Raw genomic sequence first — 25,025 nt, 5'->3', positions numbered from 1 at the left:
GCGCTCCTCATTCTGCAAACACTTAGGTCTCGTGTTTATATGGAAAAAATGCATTAAACACCCTTAAAACTTACAATTACATACACAGTTCGTTTGAAAATTACATATGTGACAGCTATGCATACTGTCCACATTAAATCAGTCATGCGCTGCTCTAAATTGCAACCCTTTTAGGTGTTAAAGTAGTCCATGGGATCTCAGGAACTGTTTAGATTGGTGATTATTTTGTTCATTGCACAAACAAGTTTAATAACATTTATGAAAATAGTTTTCTGACATGCTATATGTGGATGCTGCCATTTCACAGATTATACGTGTTCAACACCAGTAGCTTGTTTAATTCATATTATGTAGCCATGACAGCATATTAAGGGTGGGAGTCGCATCATATCTTACCAGTGACAAATATTGTATCATGATACAGCAGTTTTTGCAATAATTTATACATTGCAAGACATTTATCATCACCATATCTGTGTAACTGAAGAAAACTTAAAAAAGCAAAAAGCATTAATGATGTATCCCTGTATTGTAGGTTGTGAGTGTGTGTGTGAGCATTATCAGTATTGTTCAATTTTAGTATTGTGTCAAGCCATTTAGTTAGTTCTCTGATCTGCTTTCCCTGTCTGTTTGTCCTCCTGTTAGTTCCTACTTCCTCACCACAGATTAACTTTACTCTCATTCATCTGTTAAATGCCACCACAAGTTATGGGTATCTGTTTAGACGGTCTGCACATATTGATATTGGGAGGAACTGATACAATATATTGGTATCGATTTTTTTTCACCCACCTCAACAGCATTTTTTCTAACAATCACATATCTCATTAATATGTCGTGTCGGATTCATACAGCAGTAATTCTGGTGGTGTGATTTTTGTTAATGAATGCAACTTTTACAAGTCCAAGGCATTGCTTCTTTGACCAGCTTGTTATGCTTTGTGACTATACTTGACAAGTTGTAATAATTATATAGTGCTTACAAATACAAATATGTTCTCCCTTTTTTCGTTAAGTCCTATATTTAGCTTTAAAACAGTGAATTGTAGTGAAAGAGATTAAGACGTTTTTGGTACTGAAAACATAAGAAAGGAGCCTTTAACTGCAAAATAAAAAGTAATCTCAAATTGGTCTTAATTAATAACAAATGCAAATACAAATAATGATTTCAAAATCACATAACCAACCATGGTCAGTCAAATTCTGGCAAAAAAAACAATATAGGGACCAAATTTCTCAAAAAGCACCTGTCTGTTGTTATTAATTGGCTCCCACACCACATCTTAGTCAAATCTAGAACTTTTAAAGTGCTGCTTACTTGTGGTGTAATTACAAATTGACAGACTTTAGTTGTCCAGGTTTGTAAAGCTGCTGCAAACCAGTCCACAAATATTAGTTGTTACACAAATATTCTAAATCTACAGTTTTACATGTCTCAGCAACTTCGCAAAATAACTTTTCTATGTTTGTAAAGTCATTTTAAAGTGTCATGTGCACTAGATCTGCATCTGGGTAATGAGTCTTACTCAAGAAGGGATATTGAAGGTACCTGTGTAAGTGAAGGGGGTTTATACGCTATATGGTTAAATCAGCTGTAAAAAAAATAACAGTTTCTTTTGTAGCTGCTGCAGCTCGAAAACTGATCAAGAGAGTAGACAAAGGCAGACCTAAAAAATCAATCCGAGAAACACTGCATGCCTCTGTGTGTGAGGGAGGTGTGGATAGAAAGACAGGTGCAGTGGTTTAGAAGGGGTTTATTTTGAATGAATGGAAGGAAGGAAGGAGAGATGGATGTAGGAAAGGAGCAAAGGCGATGATGGCGGTGGGTCTTATGCTCTGTCATTAGTTGGGCATTAACCCCCTCCCCTTTAAACCCTCCTTAGTAATGACAGGGCATAAGAAGCAGAGGGGGAGGAGGAGTCTGGAAGAATATGGGGAGATTGAGAGGGTTAGACCATAGCACCTGCCCAGGGTCACTACCTCACCCCAGGGGTTCCTAACTACTGTCGTTTTGGCTGTCCACTGCTCTGCCTGTCTGACAGAGCAGGACCCTGACACACAGCAGCTGAGATACATTGAAATGTAAAGAGAGAGATAGAGAGAGGGGTGGGATGTGAAGTCAGATGTAAATCTCTGTTCTCTTCCCTCTTTCTTTGCTGTCTCGTGCAGTTGTTTTTATTTTACAAACGCTCTTTTTTTTCTCCCTCTGAGTACTTTTCTTGTCAGATTGTTGTGCAGAATTAGAGCAGCTAAATGGAAGCAACAATTTTCAGTGAAATTTCCTCATTACCAGAAACAGTTTCTAAAGCTTGTGGAGGCGACAAAAGTTTTTTTCTTTTCTTTATATTGCAATTTTTTAAGAAAACCTTTATAGACAAAATACCTGTCGACATGAACACATTTTATAAATGGCTAATCACATAAGGTGGTAAGGGCTGCTGTGAATTTGTTTGTCTGATGCAAGCCTTTCTATCTTCATCTGTGTGATGGAAATGTACCTTATTCATTTGTGTTTTTGGCATATTACATCTCATCAATAAAAAGCCAGAATTTGAACTAATTTTGAAGGAGTGTTTGAGCTATAGAAATTTCTAGGAGTTTTAGTAATGCTTTACAAATCATAGAATGTGATTTCAGAGATGGTTGACTTTTTTTTGTTGTTTACTTTTCTCTTAATGGACTGATTGTTCTGGAAGTTTGTGGATTTCACATTTGGTGTTTGATTTGCCGCAGGGCTGGTTGGTGTGCGAGGACCAGGCCTGTCAGAACAGGACCAGACGTTTGCCCATCGCCTTCTCCCGACATGGACCCATCTGCCCTGCTTGCACCAGAGCAACACTTAGACCAGAGGTAATGCATCCAGTCCTACAAACATCAGAATCAACGCTGACATACATGACCATGCATTTCTCTGTTGGGTTAAAACGATAACAAAAGCACAAAACTGCGACATCACACACATGCAGCGGACGGAGATTGAGCTGAATCCACACAGCAGCATAGATCGTTGTATTCTGTATGTCTTTTCCAGGTGATGGTGCTATGGAGCTGCAGTCTCACCTCTCATGTGTACAACTGTGCTCGTTAGTGTCACATTTCACCATATAGATACTCTGATAAAGCCGATCTTCTTTGTCTATAAGCTTCTGTGTGTATGTGTGACCGTGTCCGTGCACACACCTGCCTGCCTCCATGTGTTTGGAAGGCGCTAAGAGCTGGATGGTAGTTTAGCCATTAAAAGCATCTGTCTGTCTAGCTGTGGTAGCCGCCTTATGAACACTTTGTTAGTTTGACCACTGGATTTAAAAGAAACACTCTCCCTATCAATTTGAGCATGACGGTTCAATCTTCGTTTTGTCCTCTCTTTCTCTGTCCCATTCTTACTATTCCTGTCTCAACCCTTGCCTTAACTCTCCCCTGTCAATTTTTTATCTTGCGTGCGCTGCTCCTATCTGTCCCCCCCTTGGCTGCTTTGCTGTGTCTGGCTCTGTGGCGACAGGTTGTAAACCAGAAGGCCAATTTCTGCTGTCACTGTAGCCACTTAGGCAGCCATTGCTGTGCCTGAGGGCCGTGGCACTTTAAACTGCGGGCTGAATAAAACATTTAACTCTCTGTGCTCGCTCATGCTTCCTTATTCTACCCTAAAAACTCTAGCCTGTCTTCATTTTACCTCACTGTTTGACTCACCAGTGTTTGATTACATGGTCTTTTTGTGATTGATTGATTGATTGATTGATTGTGATGACGACAAAATATGTAAGCAGTAAAGTTTCCAAGTAGTTTTGCATAAAGATGGATAATAGCGTTGTAAGAATACTCAATGTAAACACAAAACAAGAGCATTTTTTCTTGAATTGGAGGGTCTTTTTCGACTAGTAACAAGTGCTGTGGTCAGAGTTAGTGTTCTCTCTAAGGCATGAGGAGTAAAACGTTTAAGTGCCTGGTAATGTGAAAATAAAATATATTACAAAGTTATGTTTCATTCAACATAACCAGATTCAGTGTTACTGTCTCCCCAGTTTCTTAGTTTATTTAGTATTTTATCTAAGATTTTATTTTTTCTAAAGCTGTCGTGCTTCCAAAAATGGATCCATGTTAAAAATTTACTGCACTGTGGACAAATATAAACGGGAGTTGCAGTAAATTCAGAAAGGTCCTGCCTATGTCTACTCTGCTTGACTGGAAAGGTTGTTTTGTTCACTGCAGTACCCTTAAAGAGCAACTTGCAGATTGCCCAATAAATTAATATGCAGGAAAATAAACCAGAGCTAAGATTTAAAAAGCAAAAACATGCTTATGTGTGTACTGCAGTAACATTTATCTGTGTTTGTAATAGAGTTAAATGCCCACCTCAAAAAACACAAGTTGATTGTGGTGTCACTCGGGAGAAAGGCCAAGATAGATCAAGTTTAGCAATAGGAAATGTCTATCTTAACAGTAGTTTTGACACTGAAGAAGTCAAATTTAATTAGTACAGATATGAAAGACCACAGCACTTTTATTATGATCATATCAGATGTTGTGGAGAACAGAAACAGGTAGCGATTAGGAGGAATAACCGCTATCAGTGAGAAATTAATTTGTTCTGTAAGGAGAACTTGTGAATTACCGGACTGGAGCCTCAGCGAATGACAAGACATATAAAGGTAACTAGTGTTGTCTCTGTGTCACAGTGCTGTTCAGTTTGCTGTCACATATCAGGATATAACAAAACTACAGTTTACTATTGGAACATTAATACTTAACAGAAGCATGGTTCAGTCGTACCTTGTGTTGTCTAACATAAATCAGCATTACGTTTTGTGGTGCAGTATGAGGAGAGAAAGAGGTGCTAGAGAGCCGACTGATTTAGAAGTCTGCAAACACTATAAAAGAAGACTTACGGTGGTAGGTTGCGTTTTTGTCGAGCCGATTGTGAAGCTGAAGCAGCTGTGGCCACCATAGGAACCCTAACAGATATCAATCTTACATGGTCCTGGGTTAGACAGTCCATCTGGACCTCCATCGTATCTCCATGAATGTAATCCTCCTGCCTAAAAGGAGTTCTGCACACAGCGTCCTGTCTCTACACCTGAACAAATCACATCCAGGCACGAAAGCTCGGACAAGTGTGATCTCCATGTCCTGACATGCTGGACCCTGCACAAACACCTTAATTTACCATGATGAAAAATAGTGAAATGCAAGATGAAACTAGAAAAAAAAAATACTACTACTGCCCAATGGAGATGGCAGGTTTGACTCTTACGTAGTATAATAATATGCCTATACCGTGCCTATTTATTCCTCTGAATTTCTCCCTTTATGTCTTATGACACCTAACACCTTGTGTTAACTTTTAAAATGATCGTTTTGAATAAATTTAGTGAAAATTCTACCTCCAAGTTGCTTTTTAAAAGGTTATACAAGTTCGGAGAGGAGGGAACACGAGAAACCTTTGAATATATTAAATTGTATCACTTAAATGGCCTGCCGAGGGAAATGTTTTACCAGGACTGTGATACAGCCGTCTGACCATTTGGTTGGATCATTTCTGTCTTCAGCATAATGTTCACTTGCTCTTTAGCATAGTGCTACAATATGCTGACAGAGTGATGATCAGATTAACAAACAGGTGTTTCTACATGTGAACAAAATGTAGGAATCCATAGACTAAAAATCAGTTGGTTTATGCATTACAGTGTTTCTATCCTTTTAAACCTAAATAAATGTTGCTTCCCTGACATTTAGTTTTCTTGCAGAAATGCTGCACCTCTGTACTAAAGTGTGTAATGTGTCTTCTCATGTCATGTCAGAACAAACCTGGCTTAAGATGTATGTGTTTATGTGGAGTTAAATTCAATCTGGTATGTTTGTAGGTTCCAAGTGTAAAATGGGGATTTCTACTCATGTTTAATATACCAACTTTGGGTTGTAAAGAACAATAAACAGAATAATTTATTTGTATTATTTTTAAATATCAAGTGTATCCTTTAACAAAATAAGTATAGAAGTGAAATGTTAGATGTGACAATAAAAAAAACGAAATAAAACAAATGTTACTTTTTGATAATTTATTAATTCTGCTTTAGCACTTTGTATTTTAACTGCTTTAGTGAAGTTCTGAATTTACTACTTTAGGTTGACACACTATAAGCTCTTGAAATACTTTGTTAGCAGAAAGAGCTGCAATCTATCAATACAAGAAGTATCTGCCCTGCTGAAGTGCCCTTAAGCAAGACATTTAAACCTTGATTATTGCACCTGACCTTGCTTTCAGAGATTTTTTTTTTTCCCAGGAATAGTGATTCATAGTAGGCTAACATTGACTTTCAGCATTAGGTAACACTGAAGCAAGCTAGTGCGTGGAGATTAATAGCCCAGCAGCTTACATATTTAATTGCCGCTAATTATGCAGAGATCTCAATAGGCCATTCATGGCTGTTTGAGCTGTTGGTAGATAGGCTACTCAGATAAGCAGAGAGGAAGACGAGGACTCCACCGGTTTCCACTCACAGGTTGTCTTTTTTTGATTTTTTTAAAAATTAGATTGTGGTTTGAAACCTCCATCAGATTTCTGTGCACCCAGCCAGGCTCCCAGGCTGCTGGATTACTCTGGCTACATTCCCTTCATGCTTTCTATCTGCCAGTATCATCATAGATTATCTAGATAATATCAGCAGCAGCCAGAAAGACAATCAGAGATTCATCTTTGTGTATGTCACACTAAAAGCACTTGTTTGTGCCAGAGCTTCTGCAAAGAAGCATCTTGTTTGTGACTCTACGTTCCCTTCTCTCTGTTGCATCATGGTACATTTACCATCGCTGTGGGGGCTGCCTCTCCTCGCTTCTCCTTCCTCCATCCGTCTCTCTCCCTCTTCCTTTTTTTCTCCCTCCCTCTGTCTCTCTCTCTCTCTGGACACAGATTCAGAGCGTGATCTGATCTCCATGTAATGGGAGAGTAATAGGCACTCTGCCTTGATTGGTTGGTAATTTGGGGGAGTTATGCACAGGTGCAATTTGTAATATTTTCAGTAAATTAAATTTCTTTCTCTTCCTCTCTCCCTCACTCTTCATCTCTCCCTCTCTCCTCTCCATCCCTCCCTCCCTCCCTCCCTCCCTCCCTCCCTCCCTCCCTCCAGAGTGCTTAGCTCAAATAGGCTATTTTTCCTCACCCTGTCTCCAATCGCTGTCCTGACTTTCCTTTTCTTTCTCCCCTTTTTATTTAATGCTTTCTTCCCTGCGCCTTTCTTTTCATATTCTTTCTTTCTCTTCACTCCTTAGCTCTTACACTCATTCTCTCTTCTCTTGGCTCGCTCTTTCTCTCCTCCTCTCACCCTCCCCTTCTGTCTCTCTCTTTTTCTCCCCTCGTTTTATTGATGTACGCTCAGGCGCCCATTAGAGCTCCCTTTTTCCCTCTAGTGGAAATTGCAGCATGTTAATTTTCACACAAATTACGGCAATAGCAGGTATCTCTATTTGATACATTATAGCGGGAGCAATCAGAGATAATTGAGTGCCTTTCAGAGGGAGACGGCTGCATTCACTGCCGGCTCAAAGCTGCCCCATTATCGCCTAATCGCTCTTTAAACACTGAATTTTGCCGAACAAAAATTCTTGTCATAATTTTGCTTAAGTGTATTTGGAAATCACAGTCCTTTGAGCGAGGATAATTGAAATCAAATCCCTTTCACTGGAGCTGACATTTCTACATTTCCCCCCAATTGAAATTAATTTCAAAAATTGAGCATGAATATCTTCAAATAGCAGGCAATTATGCCTTTCAATGGGGAGAAATTACCGGTGCTGAATCGTTGGAGGCTTGCGGGCGAGAGCACCAGTTAAATGCCTTTGTTTCCTGCCGTGTTTGCCTAGTAAAGATTTACATATATTGACTCATTATGGTGTCTTGTGAAGCTGATCGGCGTGACTACCACAACCGGCAATAACGCTCATCGCATCTAAAAAGCTCAAGAGTTTTAAAGCCTTGTGGCCTCACAGCTGAGGGAAAATGTATGTTTGTTTCTCTCCATCTCCCTCCCTTTTCTCACTCCCTCTCTCTTTCTGCAGCTGCAGTTGTGCGAGGGCTCGGATATTGTGGCTTTGGTATTTACAACGCATGTTTGCAGCAAAGCTAGAGAAGAGTATGGAGAAAAGTGTGCAACGCTGAGGCCTCTTCTGTCACCTGTGCTGCGATTTTCCTGTTTTAAACCATAACTGTGTCATGCCAGTCAGTAGCTTTTTCAGTGCGGCTCGACTACGTTTCTGTTTTTGTTTGGCTGACTGTCCTCACATGCACACAGAGAAATTGTCTGATAGACTACCTTTTCATTAACTGCTTCACTGGCGTACTTGAGCAACAGTATAGTGCGCAAAAGTTCTTTGGAGGTCGGATGTGTGTGTGTCTTTGTGCATGTGCCTGTCACCTGAAGGATGGAGACGGGTGTTTTTAAGACTGAGGAAGTCTTGAGTGCTTGTTTTATTGTGTGAGCCATTTTAGACTGTTGCTCTGTGATTTGGTTCAATTTGTGTGATTTAGCCTCCTTTTCTTATTTCTTGCTTTTCCCTTTATTCTATACATCTTGTCTCCATTCTGTCTTTTATTCTATTGCACTTGTACACACACTTTCCGCTTCCTTTTGGCATAACTGTGTTTTGCGTGTGTACATGGGCCAACATGTGTGTATATACATATGTGTGTGTGTTCTGTGTGTGTATGGGAGGGGGGGGGGGGGTAGTCAGTCAGGGATGAGGGAGGCAAAGGAGCAAAGGGGTACATGGTGGGGGCTGGGGGGTCTAACACTCCCGGGAGAGAGGCAATTTCACAGCTGGTTTGCTCCTTAGGCAGTCAGGCTGAAAATGCTGCAGATTTGTGGAGCAAATTGAAATGGTGTCAGTGCAGGAACAAAGCGCCGAGCTGAATGACGAGGTAGGTGTGTGTGTGTGTGTGAGAGAGAGAGAGAGAGAGTGAGGTGGGGTTGAGGGGTGCTAAATTCAATAACAATCCTGTAACATTTTAGCCACGCCTTTCTGACACCTGTCAGTCAATCAGTAGGCAGCGACTGGCCCGCCCACAATCAGCGTTATATTGTTTGAATGTGAGCGTCGTGTGCCTCTGTGATGTGTGTGCGTTTTTATTTTTCAAGAGGACGAAGCGGCGTGTAGTGTTTGTACCGACCGAGCTTGTTCAACCTTGGCAACCGTAACCGAGGCTCCATTATGGGATGTGCATGGTTTGGTTGTTGACTAGGCAGTGCATCAACGGTCAACAGCTGTGCGTGCCATGTGGGCAGCCATAGAAAGCCATTAAACACGCACACACTCACTTTCACACATCACATAGTTTGCATTTAGCTGCATTAGATACTCTCGCCACTTGATTATGCCACAGCAGTAAAAACTGAAATTACAATTACGCACATTGCCGATTGGCAGGTATAATGGGCACACACAAGCTCACTTCACACACACACACACACACACACACACACACAGATACTGACACGCAGGAATTGTCAGGGGATTCTTCCTGGTGGTAATAATAAAGCACTCGGCGCACACCTGATGGCAGTGTGGGGTCGGGGCTTAGCGTGCCCTCTGCAGCGTAGCAGGGAAATGACGAGCCAATAACTGCAATTAAACATGCAGTATAATGGCTAATCAAATTGACAGCCTCGGCTGTTCGCATGCCTCTCTCACAATGGCTTATCACAACAAACTATTATGAGGGAGGGTATTTCAGGCCTGATCCCCTCTTTTCTCTCTCTCTCTCTTCCTCACTGTCTCTGATTCTCACCATCTCTCACTTCTTTCTGCATCTTTACCCTTTTTCTCTCTTTTTTGCTCTTCTTCTCCTCTTCCCTCCCACCACTCTGTCTCGCTCATCCTCTCCATCTCTCTCTCCCTCTGGCAGGCTGTCGTGTGGCTCCACTTAATTGCAGTGGAGATTAACAAAGCAAGCAAATTTGTTTTCTTGCTTTACCGTGTCACACAGAGGAAGGGAGATGTTTTCGGGGAGGTATAGTCATTGAAGCGGGGCGCACCCTCATAGAGTCACGTTCAATCAGGCTGTTTCTCAAACCAGGTTTATTATTCTGTTGTGGATGTTATTTTTGTCCTGTCATGATCTTGACTCCTCTCTCAACAAATTGAAATAGTGGTGATTAATCACTTATCGAGGCAAAGGGGAAATAAAACGGAGGATTGTTAGTGAGTCGGCTGTATGTCGTGGCAGGGATATATCTAGCCAAAAAATCAGCCACAGAGCTTCCAATCCACAGTCGCTCAGCAGAGCTTTTACCGAGATATTTATGACATTGAGTGGCAGCTTTTGTTTTTCTAGTGTTTTTGTTAAAGTAACACTGTTTATGTGTGCTTATTCTCTTTGCAGTACTCGGAAAAGGCCCTTTACAACCAGCTCTGCTTTTACAAGTTCATCTTTGACTGGGACTACGCAACTGCTAAAGTACTACAATCTGACGAGAGAAGTAAGACTACACATGCACACCATTCATGTTATTGAGTACCATAACGGTGATGTACCTACATTTTCACAGGTCTTTTACTGTCAAATACATTTTGTGTAGTGTTTGTTGTGAAGCAAGGTTTGCTTTTGTAGCTTTTATCATGTTTTCTCCCACTGTGTTTGTTACTGCTCTGCTATACTGCCTTCGGAACTGAAATCAAGTTAGTCAAAGCACCGAACTTTGAATTTTAATGTCCTAACAAGGCTTTCTCACAAATACACATACAACATAGCATTAGCAATCAATGTCTCAACATAAACCTTTTACCCAGGCTGCACTTAAAATATTCACCAATGATGTGTCGCGCACGAAAGCACGCCCAAACACACAAGTAGCAGCATGGGCATTGGTTATGGGGAGGGGGTTAAGGACATTCAGCTCCTCGAGTCGACAGCCCTAATTTAGGAGACGGATTCAATCACACACACATACAGAATGCAAAACGCTCCAATCACTGGAAGAAAGAAGGAAAGAGCCCTCCATCGCTCTCCCTCTACCCCTACCCTCACTGTCCATCTCTACCGCTTTCTCTCCCTTGCTCTCTCTCTCCTTTCTCTCTCTCTCTCCCTCTCTTGGACAGGCACTCGTTTGGCTGTGTTGATTGAAAACAGGTTTTAGATTTGGGGAAATGATAGGGGGAGTAATGGGCGCGCTGACGAAAGGATAGCCCTTCTCCTATAATGGGACATGGAGCGTATATTTCCCCCCTTGGACTCAAATAGACGCTACTCCAGCGATCTGGGCGCACTCAGTAGGCGTCAGCGACAAGGCCTCTTTACCCATAGTTCTCCCTGATTGATGTCACTTGATTAGAAAGGGCCGCTGGGCCGAGTGATTTATTTATTTGATTAAATATTTATGTATGTATGTTATTTATGTATGTACGCCTGAATGTTGCGAGTATGTGTGCTCGGACCTGAGTGAGGCAGCAAAAGAGTGAGATAGAAGAGTTAAATATAACGTGTAATCAACAGATGACCACTCAGAAGATGGAGGGAGCTGAAATACAGGGATTGGACCATTGTACGGGTGGTGGGGGGTGCGCTAACATGATTATAGCCTCCATTTTTGCTTTCTTTTATTTCTGTCTTTGCCCAGATGCAAGAAATCATCGCCAATCAATTCTCGACTCTCCTCTTTTCTTTATGTTCCTGCGCTTTGCGATGTTTGTGATCTGCACGCGCTTTCTCTTCCTGAGTTTCAGTGTGATTTTGTGTCTCACAATACAATACGTCCTTTACATCTTGGTAAAGTGTTGGAATTGTGTGCTTACAATTTACTGTACACATAAAAGACGCACTGTTCAGTAAGCAACACATGTGGAGTCATTGTGGTGCAGTTTAACATCCTAACTTGTGATGCCTGAGATGTGTTCCACTGACCAGAAATGACAGGAAAAGAAAATAGGCTAAAAAAGTGACATTTCACATGTGATGCCTGTTTAAATGACCCATCTCACAGGGTTTCTTTGCAGCATTAAAATAAATAGAATTTGAATATAGCCATTTACACAACTGGAAAAATATGTCTGCGTCCAGATTGTAGCCCCTATTCTTTCTCTAAATATAAAATTCTGAATTTCTAAAAATAACTTGATCTTACAAGCAGAGTCATTTTGATGGCATTTAGAGAAGGCAGCCGAAATGTTGACCACTGTGTGAGAGAGTGTGGGCAAAAACGAACTAGATGTCATCAAAAGCGATTCAAGAAGTACTACGGGGTTCGACTGAATGCACACTCTTACACAGAACTGTATGTATGTTAAAGCCTGTAAAATCGTTCTTGCCAAAGTGCCTTTTAACTCTATCCAGACATCTCTAATCAAACTAGTTTGAGTTAAGCTTGTCCGAACATTTCTGAGTTTTGCAGTTATAAAGTCACTACAAAAGCAAACAAACTACTTCAAGGAAAACATACTTGCCACATTCCTTCATTGTAGTAGGTCTCTGGCACTGTGCTGTAAAACTGGCATGGGACCTGATGCCATTTTAGGTCTGAAAATAGATGATTGTGTGTCCATGTATAATAATCTTTAATGTTTAACTGTTTTGCGCAAGAATTTGACTGTCAATGCATTTATACAGCCTTTAGGAACCCTACATTTATATTAAGTACACCTGCTTTAACAATAAGAACAGTTGTTATACTGTGGCTCATTGAATTGTGAGCTCCATAATGCGCATGACAGGACTATTTTTAAAAATACACAGCAATGAATGGGGTATTGGTGTTGTTTTCATATCATTGTTGCAAACATTTGTTCTAATTTCTAGATTTATTTCACAACAGTTGTGCTGCATGTGCATGAAGAGTTTGAAAAATATGTGCATTTGACATTATTTATAACTTTTAAATTTGTTCTTGAACTTTGATATAATTTCCAGATTTCAAATTTTCAAAACGGTAAGTATATATTGCATTTTCTGTTATTTGGATCTTTCAGATGAAGTTGAGGATTCATATTTACAAAAAAATAGATTTGATGTTCTTGTCTCTATTGCAACATTCACCACAGCTGTCATTCATTCTGTCTTTCAGCTTCCAGCTTGCTGGGCTGTTTGTAGAATCTTACACCACAAGTATCTCTAAATCTTCTATTAGAGTTTTATTTGTAAATATCTAAACACATTCAGTTGTCGTCAGCACTTAATTGTATCAGATAGGTTAATTTAAATTTAATTTCTTTAAATCTGCCTCCCTCAATGTTTTTCTCCTAACCCAAAGACACATTTCAAGCACATTTTACTTGCTTTAAGCTCTGAATATGAGTGCGGGTAGCACCGATCCTCTTTGTGGTTACTCTTCTAGCTCACTGTTTTATAATTTCACCCGGAATACGATGATATGCATTCAATTGGTTTGGGTTTGGTGTTAATTCATTTTAATGAGGTACAATACCATGAGCCACAGTATGCTGGTACTTTGTAACAAGATAAAAGCACATATAGTCAGAATGTAACACACATGTTAAAAACAAGATTGTTAAACCATTTACTTGCATAACAAACGTCTAGGTCTTTGTACTCTAATGTTAGGTCTGAAAATCTACCAAGAAGTAAGGCTATAAATTATGGAATCTTAAAATGGAAAATGTGTGTCGGAACCCAGATGCCATGTGCTGACCTGGTATCCAATACCACCTCTATTCATCTTAGTACTACATTGGAGGTCCACTTCGAGGACAGACAGGGCCAAAACAGGAAGTCTGCGTGATAATTCACCTGCACTGTTTGTCCTGACAAGACTTCAACCGGATATCTGCAGACAGCTGGTTAGCTAATAATCCAACAACTTTCACAACATTCAGTTGTGGGGTTCCCGCTGTCATTCTGTGTCCACTACCATATATACATACTGAAACCTTTTAGAGTTATATTATGCACCAGCACAAGAGCCCATTACAAGTGTCGGAAATTTTGCAAACATTTCATGTCAGCTTTATAATTACTCTCTTTCTGAGTTCAGGTTAAACATCAGTGTGTTGCAGCTGCAGTGGAGGGAATTCAGTAGGTAAAGCTCTAGAGAGAAGTGCACTGAGTGTGAATTTGTGATCTAGTTTCCTATTAGCATGGCAGGAAGAGTGTCTTCATGGGCTGCAATGGGTCACAGATCAGGGGGCACACAGGTTAGAAGGCTGCACAGGGACTGGATGACCCACCAGCTATTGGTCTTAATAAATAGTCCATGTGTAGACACCAACCTTTTTACCTGTTGCTCTACTCTCTCATACCTCCAGATGGGAGTACATTGCTCTTTTTTTACTTCCCTTCCCTTCGGACGGTTTGGTTTCTGAAACACTTTCATGCTTTGTCCCCAAAATCTGTTCTGCAGTCATTGATGTTCAGCACAGACCAGCACACGGTGGGGGTAATAATCGCAACAAGTCTTCTCTGACTTGACACAGCCACTTTGATGGCCACAAGAACCTAAATTGTTACATTGACACTTCCTTGCTTGCTTTTAATAATCTCCTACTTGTGTATGTGTCATATGTAGTCGTAAAAACAACCATCATTTAATGCAGTTTAATGTTTGATTGGGGATGCTCTGCTCTACCATGTCTGTATCAGGGCTTAAACTGACTTTACATGATGGCTTGAATAAAGGTATTTAGATATTAAATACACTTTATTGGATCAGTACATTCCTCATATTGATACGTCATTTAAAAAAAAGACCAAACTGTGTTATTGTCACACTTTGGAAACATTGAAGCATAAGTTATGATAAAAACCAGAGCAGCTTAAAACACACAGGATTGTATTTCTACAAGTATACCGATACTGACTGATGTGATTTTGCAATTTATTTAGTATGTGATACCAGAAATACCAGCTCGTACTCTTATTATGTTTGTAAGACTGGATGATGGCATAGATGTTATATTTTATCTGTTAATCCTGGCAGGAGGTGACAAACATGGCAGATCTGTTGGGACTTGAACGCGTCATGTTTTAGTCAGCATCTATACATCACTGTGTTGTTGATAACGGCTTACGTTGCGAGGCTGCATCAGTCAGTCCTGTCTGGCGATGCAAACAAACTAGTGTCTAAACCAGATGATTAATATCCAACACACACCACTCCGTTCCTCGAAGTGAGGAAGATACACGCATACAAACACTCATGCTGATATAAAATATAGGTTTAAGGTGTTATCCCTCAGTCCTGGGGCAGTAATACCCCATATTACTGCATTACTCACCCAGGGGCCACACTGCTCAGATTACAGGGAGGAGACATACAATCCTATACACCCAACTCTATATTCTGTGTCTGTGCATAGACCAGTGTCTCTGGGGCAGTGTGTGCATATATACCTATAGTGATGAAGAGCACTGTTTGTGCAACATTTCAACTGAACATTATGTCTTCTTTCTGGTGGCGATTGTAGTGAATACAGACAAGTTCAACTGCTGCTAGAGGAGCTGGTTTGACATTGTTGTGGCTGACTGAGGTTTTGAACTTTGATCTGATTTTTAACTAGAGTTAAAGCTCATAAACAGGGATTGAGGATTGTCAGGAATTTTAAAGAAGTAATGACCTAACTAAACTGTAAATTTCTTCTTTCTTTTTGTTCCTACTCTCTAGTATTGCGGGTCTTTTTGTAATATGATGGTATGATTAACCAAATAATCACAATCACAATTTTGACTTCCAACAAATAAACAAACATGATCAGAGTGATACTGACATATCGATGTGTGCTGTGGTTATAGATTTTTTTTATGGTCACATCCCTGTCTAAGTTCTGTGCACAGCAGTTTTTTTAATATTGTTCCTCTAGGAGATGCACTGAATTCAGGTGAAGAAGAGCCTTACTATAAGTCTTGTTTTTATGCAAAAATGTCAACATTCACAGGAATGTAGTATGGCATGGATGTGAAAGCAGGACTATGTTTTTTAAATCTAAAAATTTTAGAGATGAAATGTTGCATTTCTAAAACCAATTAAGAATCAGGATCTCAATGCTGTTTATAATAATTGTGATAATCATTAATGTGTCATCCAGCACTATAATTGTATTTATAACTGTTAACGACGCATCAGTGAGCCTCGCATGCACTGGAAAACATGCTCCTTTATTACACTGAACAGAAATACTTTTTCTTGACCTAGTTCAACACAGTTTTGCTGCCAAAAATACATAAAAGCACACCAAAAGTGCATTAATTTGTTCATGAATGTACTCCCCACAGAGGCACTGGATTTACTCTATTGTTCGAGCAGCTGTTTTTGTTGTGCCCAGAATTCACGGAACAGTGCATTTGTAAGTCTTTGTTTTTACATCTTTGTTTTTGCTGGCTGGTAGAGCTAGCATTTCACCTATCCATCCATTAGCTATAGCCACTTTATCCTGCAGAGGGTCGCAGTGGGCTGGAGCCTATCCCAGCTGACATTGGCCAAGGGGTGGGATACGCCCTGGACAGGTCGACAGTCCAGCACAGAAAGAGACTGACAACCGAGCACACTCAAATTCACACCCACACACAATTTAGAATCCAAAATTAACCCACTATGCATGTCGTTGGACTGTGGGAGGAAGCCGGTCCAGACACAAAAAGGCTCCAAACTCACCTCAGTCTCCACCTTTACCGACAACCAAGACAGATGCTCAGTTATTTGAATTGCTAGTTTAACATAAGCAGGGCTCTTACAGATGCTCCAGAGTGCCAGAACAGTAGATATGCTTGCATGCTATCAAAGGACTACAGTATCTCTGCCACAAACACTACAACGCTTACCGATACCACTTACCTGCATGTAGTCTTTCTACTTTTGCTTTCTCAGCAGCCTGCTCTCAATCCTTCATACTCCACGCTGTCCACAGACATGTAACAAGTTGTTGGTTTTGGCCTTTTTCCAGCCTCATCCTTTGATGTTTGCATGTGTTTTTGTAGACTACAAGTAAACATGTGTCATGCCACACTGTAATGATTATTGTGTCACATACTTTTGATAAAATCTGAGTATTTATGATTTGTGCAGCCATTGTAAAGTCTGAATGCGTATGTTTTAGAGTGTAGCGAACATATATCATACAGCACATTAAAGGAAAATAGCTTTACATAAGTGCTCTGTGTCGACGCAGAATATAATTTGATCATCTTCAGGGTGTGTGTGCACATTCTACAGTGCTCTCATATATTTATGTGTGTGCACATTTGCAAGTGTGCGCCTGTCTTATCTACATGTACATTGCATTTTTGTGCCTGATTGCTGCGACTGAGTAAAACATGGAGGTAATTTCATCCGCTGCAGGAGATCTCTAATAGATTACACACACACACATATACACACAGAGGCGCACACACCATGAAAAAAAAACAGGCTGTCCGTTCCTTAGCTGGGAACATCCCGTATCAATGACTTTTAAATCATTTCGTGTCACTTTTCCTCTCCCCGTCTCTCCTGTTCTCTCTTTTCATGTCCCTCCTCCCTTGTTTCCTCATCTGTTGCCTTTCTCCCCCCCTCCAGGTCTCAATCTTGAGTGTGGGCAGTAGAATTGCGTGTGTGAGCAATAATGTAATTTTGCCGCATTGATAAAATATAAATTGTCCTTGAGCTGCGCTTTTCTAATGATCCATTTACCGACAGCTTCGCTACCACCTCTCGGTGCTCTGCATTTGGTCCTCTTCTTCCCTCCCACTCCTCTTCCTCTCTTTCTCTCTCTATCTGTTCTTTCCTCTTTCCTCCTGTCCCCTCTCCATTTTCTTCCCTCTCTCTCTCTCTCTCTCTCCATCTTCCACACTCCCCTCCCTTTCACCGCCGATAGAAAGCGGGGTGGCAAAATCCGCGGGTGCGATTGTCAAATCAATTATTCATTCTGTGCAATTACACTCACACAAAGAAGTTTCCCTGTGCTCCGAGTGGTGATTAAATTAACTGCTATTCCAGCTGCCCGTCGCCACCAGCCTAATAGAATATTCATGGAGGCGGCCGACGGAATGGCCGATCTCCATTAACTTCATCATGCTCACTTAATTACAGGCTTGTTATTGTATTTACACCTAGTTAGAGCGTGCAGAGCCCCGATCTACTCGTGCCCAGCACCGCCAGCGTGTGCGCGAGTGTGTGACAACACCTAGTTAGAGCAAAGATAACCCCTGATACACTCACTGTGCATGTGTGAGAGAGTGTGTGTGTGTGTTGTAATCTATGTGTGTGTGATGGAGAGAAAGATGGCGTCCGGGTTGACAAATTCCTGCCCAATGTGTTCAATTAGACAAACTTTTCGAGATCTGAAGAGACATTGTGCTCTCTATCCACATGCCATTTTCCATCTTCCATTCCAGTCAGCATCTCTTTCTTTCTTGTTATTTTCACTCCTTTCTTTTTCCCCCACGTCTCGGCCTTCCCCAATAACGCCGTCCCCCCTCTCTTCTCTCCTTCCGCCTCACACTCCCTCTTTAGGGGAGGCTATTTATTTGAACTACACTCCCCACTGTGCTCCGACTTGCAGCACAGTCTCCCCCTCTTTCTTTTCCTCTCTGTGACTCTTAAATCATTCTTTTATCTGTTCACCACACAGTGATTGAGGTGGAAAAGAGAAAGGAGTGAGGAAGGGAAAGGGGAGAGGAGAGGAGGGGGAGAATTATTTTCTCCTACCTTTCAGAAATGATGACATGATTGCTTTCGCTTGATCATGCATCATCACCCCCTTCTATTCCCCAGATAAATAGACTAGTCTGTCTCTCTCTGCCTCTCTTCTCCCCTTTTCTCCCTCCATCCCTGTCCTTGCTAGCATGAGGATTATCTGGTAATAGTTGCTGCTGGCGTTTGTCAACCACACCATCTTCTATGTGTGTGTGCGCACATGCATGTGTGACTACCATTTGTCACATGGATATTTTTTTTGTGACTGCCAGTTATTGTGCTTTTTAAGTGTTTAACTACCTTCGTCGTTGGGTATATTCTTTTAGTGTGTGTGCGACTGCCTCACTGTTGATCACTGTGTATCTAACCTTTGTTCCCTTGGGCAGTCAGTGGGCTGGTATTTATCCAGCAGCCACTAATGCAGCAGGCAGGAAGGACGAGGCAGGAGATAGGGCTGTGGAGATGGCGAGGACATGACAATCGACCATATGGACGACTTTGCGTGTCTGTGTATACACAATGTCGCGTAGACGCAAAACAAGCACTCTGAAGACATCCCCTTGGGCATCAGAAAGCAGGGATGTCATCTCAGTTACAACTACCCTTTCCATTATCAGCTAATCTGAATTATTTCCTCCATTTATCGTTTGTATCATACTGTCAGGAAATAATGAGAATGCCCCTCGCTATTTTCCTCTGCTCCACTGCTCATTGACTTTATTTGCTGCTGACACCCTGTCATCATATATGCGATACTGTTTACTTAAATTATGTTTGTCTGACGACCAAACGTTGCAAATAAAGCGAATACACTAATAGATGTTGCATTTTTGTGATTATTTTGGACTTTTTCCTTTAAAATTCAACAGTTCATTCTCTGTATAAAAGAATGGATTAATGCCGTAAAATCAGTACAGGCGAAATAAAACTGCATAACTACATTTTCTTGCTTCTCCACCAGCGTCTGCTCCTGTCAACTCACCATTATACCCGATGTAGCTCACTGCACTCCGGCGTGATAGTGTGTTATTACTTGGTTTCATGATACTTCATCTACACTTGACGCTCAGTATAATGTTGTAAAGAATTGGTTGTGGTGGCCACCCTGCCCAAGATGGTTGTCTCGCAGTCTTCTCTCTAGCCTTATTATGGCCCACCTGAAGAGATAACAGGGACAAGATATTGACTTCATGCTCTCGTTGGGCTTTTCTATCGATCTCATGAATCCTGTGTGTGTGCATGTGCCATCGACCCATCAGTCCAATTCTGTGCGATCGCCCTCCCAGCCCTCAAACTGATAGCATTACTTGCAGATGGCATTGGATCTCTTAGCTCTCCAGTTAAGAGTGAGACACTGTTAAGTGTTTATTAGGAATGAGACATAGATGATGTGCCTTCTGTTACAGTGGGACTCTGATATTACAGATGGAGAGCAACTGGAATCATCTATAAGTGAAGGATTACATTGAAATGCATGCGTTGCAGTATTGCCTTTGATGCATTTGAAGAACTGTTTGATGTTCCGTTGAGCTCTGGCAGTGATAACTCTTCTGTCCTTCCCTCTCCAGCTCAAGTTAACCGGATGGCCAGAGCAAAGGATGTGTATCGGAGGCTAAAGGAAGTGCCAGAGAAAGCCTTGGCAACCAGTGGCTACTCGGAGATTAACCTGGCCAAGCTTTTCCAGGCTTTCTCTTCCCTCAAGTAAAACAACACACGCACATCTGTAAAGACCACACCGCCAAGAGGCTCCGACATCAAAGCCGGACATTTGCACATTCACCTACAGTTTTTTTTTGTTTCCAAATATAGCAGGATTCATGATTTTAGGTGTTTTCACCCTCATTTCGTCTTCGTCAAACCTGCCGGGCTTGTTATATAGCAGCTTAAAACCCAATGACAGCTTTCTTCACACACATACACACATTCTCATGACTTGACCTCATCACCCTGACTCTGTATGGTAAAGGGGGAGTAGCAATCATACCTAAATGACGGTCTATTGTGCGTGCGGAGGCTAGCTGAGCCCAGATGTGTGTCTAAGTGTAAGGATGACTTATCCTCGGAGCAGCCAGTATACTCCAAAAGCCACTAATTAGCCAATGACAGTGACCTGGGCCACTAAGACCACTGGATGCCTGCAGCGATCGGACACTTGTTCTGATTGCCACCATTCTTCATCCTGTGTGTGTGTGTGTGTGTGTGTGTGTGTGTGTGTGTGTGTGTGTGTGAGATCAGTGGATGAAAGAAAGGTGTAAGGAGGATGCAGGCAGTGACGGGGTGAGGGAGGCCACACGCGCTGCTCCCTCGTTCTTTTGTCCCAATATCGAACAGCTGATCTCCTTCTCCTCCACTGCCTCTGTTTAACTGATGTCATTTCATCCTTTTCACTTCTTTTTTTTTCCTCCCACCCCCCTACCCCACTTTACCCTCCCTCCTCTGTGCAAATTGTGTTTTACAGCATGCAATTTTCTATGTATCTGAGTAGTATTTCTCAGAAGGGACTGTCATTTTTTTTTCTTGTAATGACCAGAATATTTCGTATTGGGTATTTTGATATTGATGATTGTTCATACTGAAACCTCAATAAATAAAGTTAAACAGATAAGAAGTTAATCTTGTGTTATTTGCAGAAAGGGGGGAGTAGTTAACAGAAATGGGTGGATGGATATCCTGTAGTGTGTCCTGTAAGTCAGTAAACATGCAATTAAAGCTGATTATTAACAAACGAAACGGGGAATCTAAAAATTGTCAATCTCTCTATTTTTTTATTTTGGGGAGTTAAATTGAGCTTTCTTTAGCTCCAACTGAAACCATATTTAAAGGATTTAATCTCATGATATTCATTTCTTATCAACAAATACCACAAAATAACCAAAAGCCTCAATGATTTGATTCCAATCTGAGACAATTTGTGTATCTAAACTCAGACACTCGCTCTTCTCTCTTATGTCTCCATTTTTTTCGAGATTGAATAAAAATGTCTCAGTGAGGCTGTTGTAAAGTATTTAATGTGCCATAATGTACTTTTGAGTGGATCCACACGTTCTTTCCTGCGCATAATGTGCATTAATCTTCCACTGAAAAACATCCCTAAACAAGTGCACTACTTTTCTTGAAAGAGGGTTTGCTAAAAACAATGTCTACCCAATTTTTTTTTAGAAATTATTAAGCCTTTTTGAAGTATATATTTTTGTTTTTTGGAAAAGAAATGAGTTTGCGGCTGAGGATAGCCATCGGGGTGTGAGAGATGGTGCATTTTATGTATTTTTATGTCAAAAATACACATATGGAGGAATTTTTTCAGCGTTACACTCTATATTTTTCTAAAAGTCCAAGCAGGCATCCTCTCTGAGCTGATGAATGCCTGCTTTCAGTTGTAATCTACAAAATTAAACCTGTAAAATCACCCTATTTCTTTGCACTCATGCCTAATTATGTAACCATCCATCACCAAAAGCACCCCTCCTCGCTGATTCGACCTCACACAAGCATATTAATGGATAAACTACAGTGCAAATGTGTATTTTCTCCTCATAAGTCCCCTTATGCTGTCTGTATTTACTCCGCTGTGGTTAAAGTTCAGCATGTAACTCACTACATGAAATGTTCCGCCATTTTTCCAATGAAGGGGGGGGAGAAAAAAAATGTTCCTTTGTGTTAATACAGTTGAGGGATTTTTTACTCCATCCTGCCGTGTGCATTTCCATAAACACTGCACGCCTCACAAATCACTTCAAACCACTGTGACTTGTGAAGGCAACCTTAAGTGGGCTGAACACTTAAACCATGATTCACTATGCAATGGATAGAACATGCTGTGTGTGAGAGAGAAAGCGTCTCCATGCATTTACAGCCTATTGCTCATAACTTTACATATTTATTAAATCATATCAGCTCCACTACTTCCCCCACTAGTTGCTTAGCTCCTGTTTTTTTTTTTTTCCTCAATTTAATCAGTAGATGTGCACCAGGGCCTGCTATTCCCACTGAACCCCACTGCATGTTTTTAAGTGAGGGCCCTGTTTTTTGTCCTCCCGGTTTGGAGTAAACCCAGTCAAATTAAGTCCCTGCATTAATTCGACCCTGCTAAAGCTAATAAGGTCGAACAAGTCTCTTTGTATTGTCGTGTTAAGCTTTATTGCTTGTCGTTTTGACCAGCGATGGACAAGGTAGGCTTTGATGAGGGAATTAGTCGCCTATTCTGTCGCTGTTATTCATAGCGCGGTGGAACATACAAGCACCGGAGAGGGTGTCAAAAGGAGAGCTGGTCCTATTGCAAAGTGTCTCCCTTGTTGGAGCTGAAAGGGCGGTTATGAGACGATAAACCGCTTAATACACTGAGCTAATTGGATGAGAGCAAGAGAGACGGGGAATTAAGGGGCGATCCGAGAGGGGGGAGCGCGGAGCCGTGGCCCCTGCTATTCAGGGGCTTTTCATGGTGGGGTGGGGGGGCGGTGGGGGGGGACCTGGTTCTCCGCCTGGGGTGAGGGAGGGAGGGAGGGAGAAGGGGGTGTTCATCAAAGCGCCTTTTAGAGCTGCCTCTCCCGGGGACTGAGTTGAGGACTGATCCGGCTGAGGCTGTGGAGTGATTGGGCCTATTCTCCCAGGCGAGGGACGTGGTGGGAGAAACGAGGCCCGGGAGAATCCAAATCACGGGCCAAATCAAGTCCAAGTCAAGGAGAAAGGAGGGAGAGCTGCGATGATGAAAATGGGCAGTCCGTGGGAGTGACATTTTCCTGGACACCTGGATTTACCTGAGCAGCATTAGATCCCCGCACTGACTCCATCTAACAAATGATGGCGATTTCTCCACCCCCTTTTTTTGCAGCCAATTTGCAAGAAACCAGCTCCCGATTGGACACAAAATTCATTATCATTCACGCAACAAGGAGCCTCCCTGCTCTAATCCCAACTTGCATTGCCCGTCTTGAATGAACACATCCAACAAGTGTGACTTTATAAATCCAGAGCCGCTGCATGCCCCCTCCTTTCCAACAACATTTCAATTTTCTCGCCTTTTTGCGCCGCAAAAGAAAGTTTAAGCCGCGCTCTCAGCGGGTCATCCGCCTCCTGGCATTCCCCAGATATTAGGGACAAATTGGTTTGCCATTCATTAGTTATATTCACAATAAGATTAAAAACTCCCTGGACAATCTCATCAAAACCCTATAGGGCCATACAGGGAGGGGAGGAAAAAAAAACACGCTCCAGTGAGCTTGAGCAAAAGAATGGGAATTTTAAAAAACATGGAGCTCTCACACATCGTGCGCGCAGGAGAAAATTGCTTTTTATATTTTTTGTGTGTGTTGTTGCGTTATGCTTCAAGGCGCAGCTAGTGTGGGAGAAATGCATGCACGGGAATACATATATATATATATATATATATATATATATATATATATATATATATATATATATATATATATATATATATATATATATATATATATATATATATATATATATGCATGCATCTTTTCTGGATGTGATTCCAGCTTGTTTGGAGTAAATTGAGTGATTAACAGGTAGAGGACCTGCAGACTTCTTAAAAAAAAAAGAAGAAAAAGAAGGGGATTTTTCACAGATGCAGACAATACAAAAAAAAGGAAGGGACTACATTAATCCGCAGGGTAATTTCACGCGATTTGCTCGGGCACCATGGATGGGTCAAACGGAGGAGAATAACCATTGATTGCTGTAATAGTCCTGCATCAGTGGTGAGATCCAATGGAGAGAGGAGGGAGGAGGAGGGAAAGGGATTGAGGAGGGGATGGGATGGGGGGGAGAATTAACTCTACGAGGTTGTGTGTGAAAGCCCGTTTGATGAAGTGGTTTGTTACTTCATTAATGACAAAGGGGACTCGCTTCCATCGACACGGCATTACAGATGTTAAGACCAATTTAGCGCCTTTAAAGGGTCTTAAAGGAAGTTTTGTGACGGGGCCCCCCGAGATAAAGTGGGCGATCTAATTGAAAACCCCTCGCCTTTGTCGCGCGTTTCACATGTTGGGGATTAAGCTCATGAATATATGGTCAGTATTTTGTCAACTCCGCTGAGGAGCAGAGACGCACGCAGCGCATTGGATTTAATACATTTTGCAGGTGGAGCCTCTGCAGCCATGAATTCCTTCTTTCTTTGTCTCCTTCAGGCATTTTGCACATCAGGCAACCTGTTACTGAACTTTAATGGATTTTATTGAGCATTCCACTAGCCTATCTTGCTAAAATCATCCTCGTAATCTAAAAAAACACCATCAATTGAATTCTCCTGCAAAATTCATCTTCAATGTAAGACAGAAAGCACATTTTTTTTCCATAACACCTTTTATTAATAGTTCTATAATATTCTATTTCGCATTGTTTATTTTTCCTGGTTTTAGGCCTATGTCAGTCCTAAAGGAATTTGAAATAATAAAAGATAAC

At 41.3% G+C, this 25,025-nt stretch overlaps 1 protein-coding gene across 4 annotated transcripts in view; it reads left to right on the top strand.

The window, feature by feature from the left end:
* The window catches only part of pola1 (polymerase (DNA directed), alpha 1), a 62,687-nt gene extending 41,477 nt beyond the window's left edge, over window positions 1-21,210 (top strand). For all 4 annotated transcript variants that reach the window (XM_023297784.3, XM_035942716.2, XM_023297783.3 and 1 more), the window contains 3 exons: window positions 2,734-2,850; window positions 10,370-10,466; window positions 20,171-21,210. In XM_023297784.3, the coding sequence (XP_023153552.2) occupies window positions 2,734-2,850; window positions 10,370-10,466; window positions 20,171-20,307 (351 nt within the window). In that variant the 3' untranslated portion in view covers window positions 20,308-21,210. The remainder of the gene's footprint in view (window positions 1-2,733; window positions 2,851-10,369; window positions 10,467-20,170) is intronic.
* The last annotated feature ends 3,815 nt before the right edge of the window (window positions 21,211-25,025 follow it).

The sequence above is a fragment of the Amphiprion ocellaris genome, chromosome 22, assembly GCF_022539595.1.
Source record: "Amphiprion ocellaris isolate individual 3 ecotype Okinawa chromosome 22, ASM2253959v1, whole genome shotgun sequence".
NCBI lineage: Eukaryota > Metazoa > Chordata > Actinopteri > Pomacentridae > Amphiprion > Amphiprion ocellaris.
Note: the sequence above shows the minus strand (reverse complement) of the source record. Positions and strands in the feature narration are given on the sequence as shown.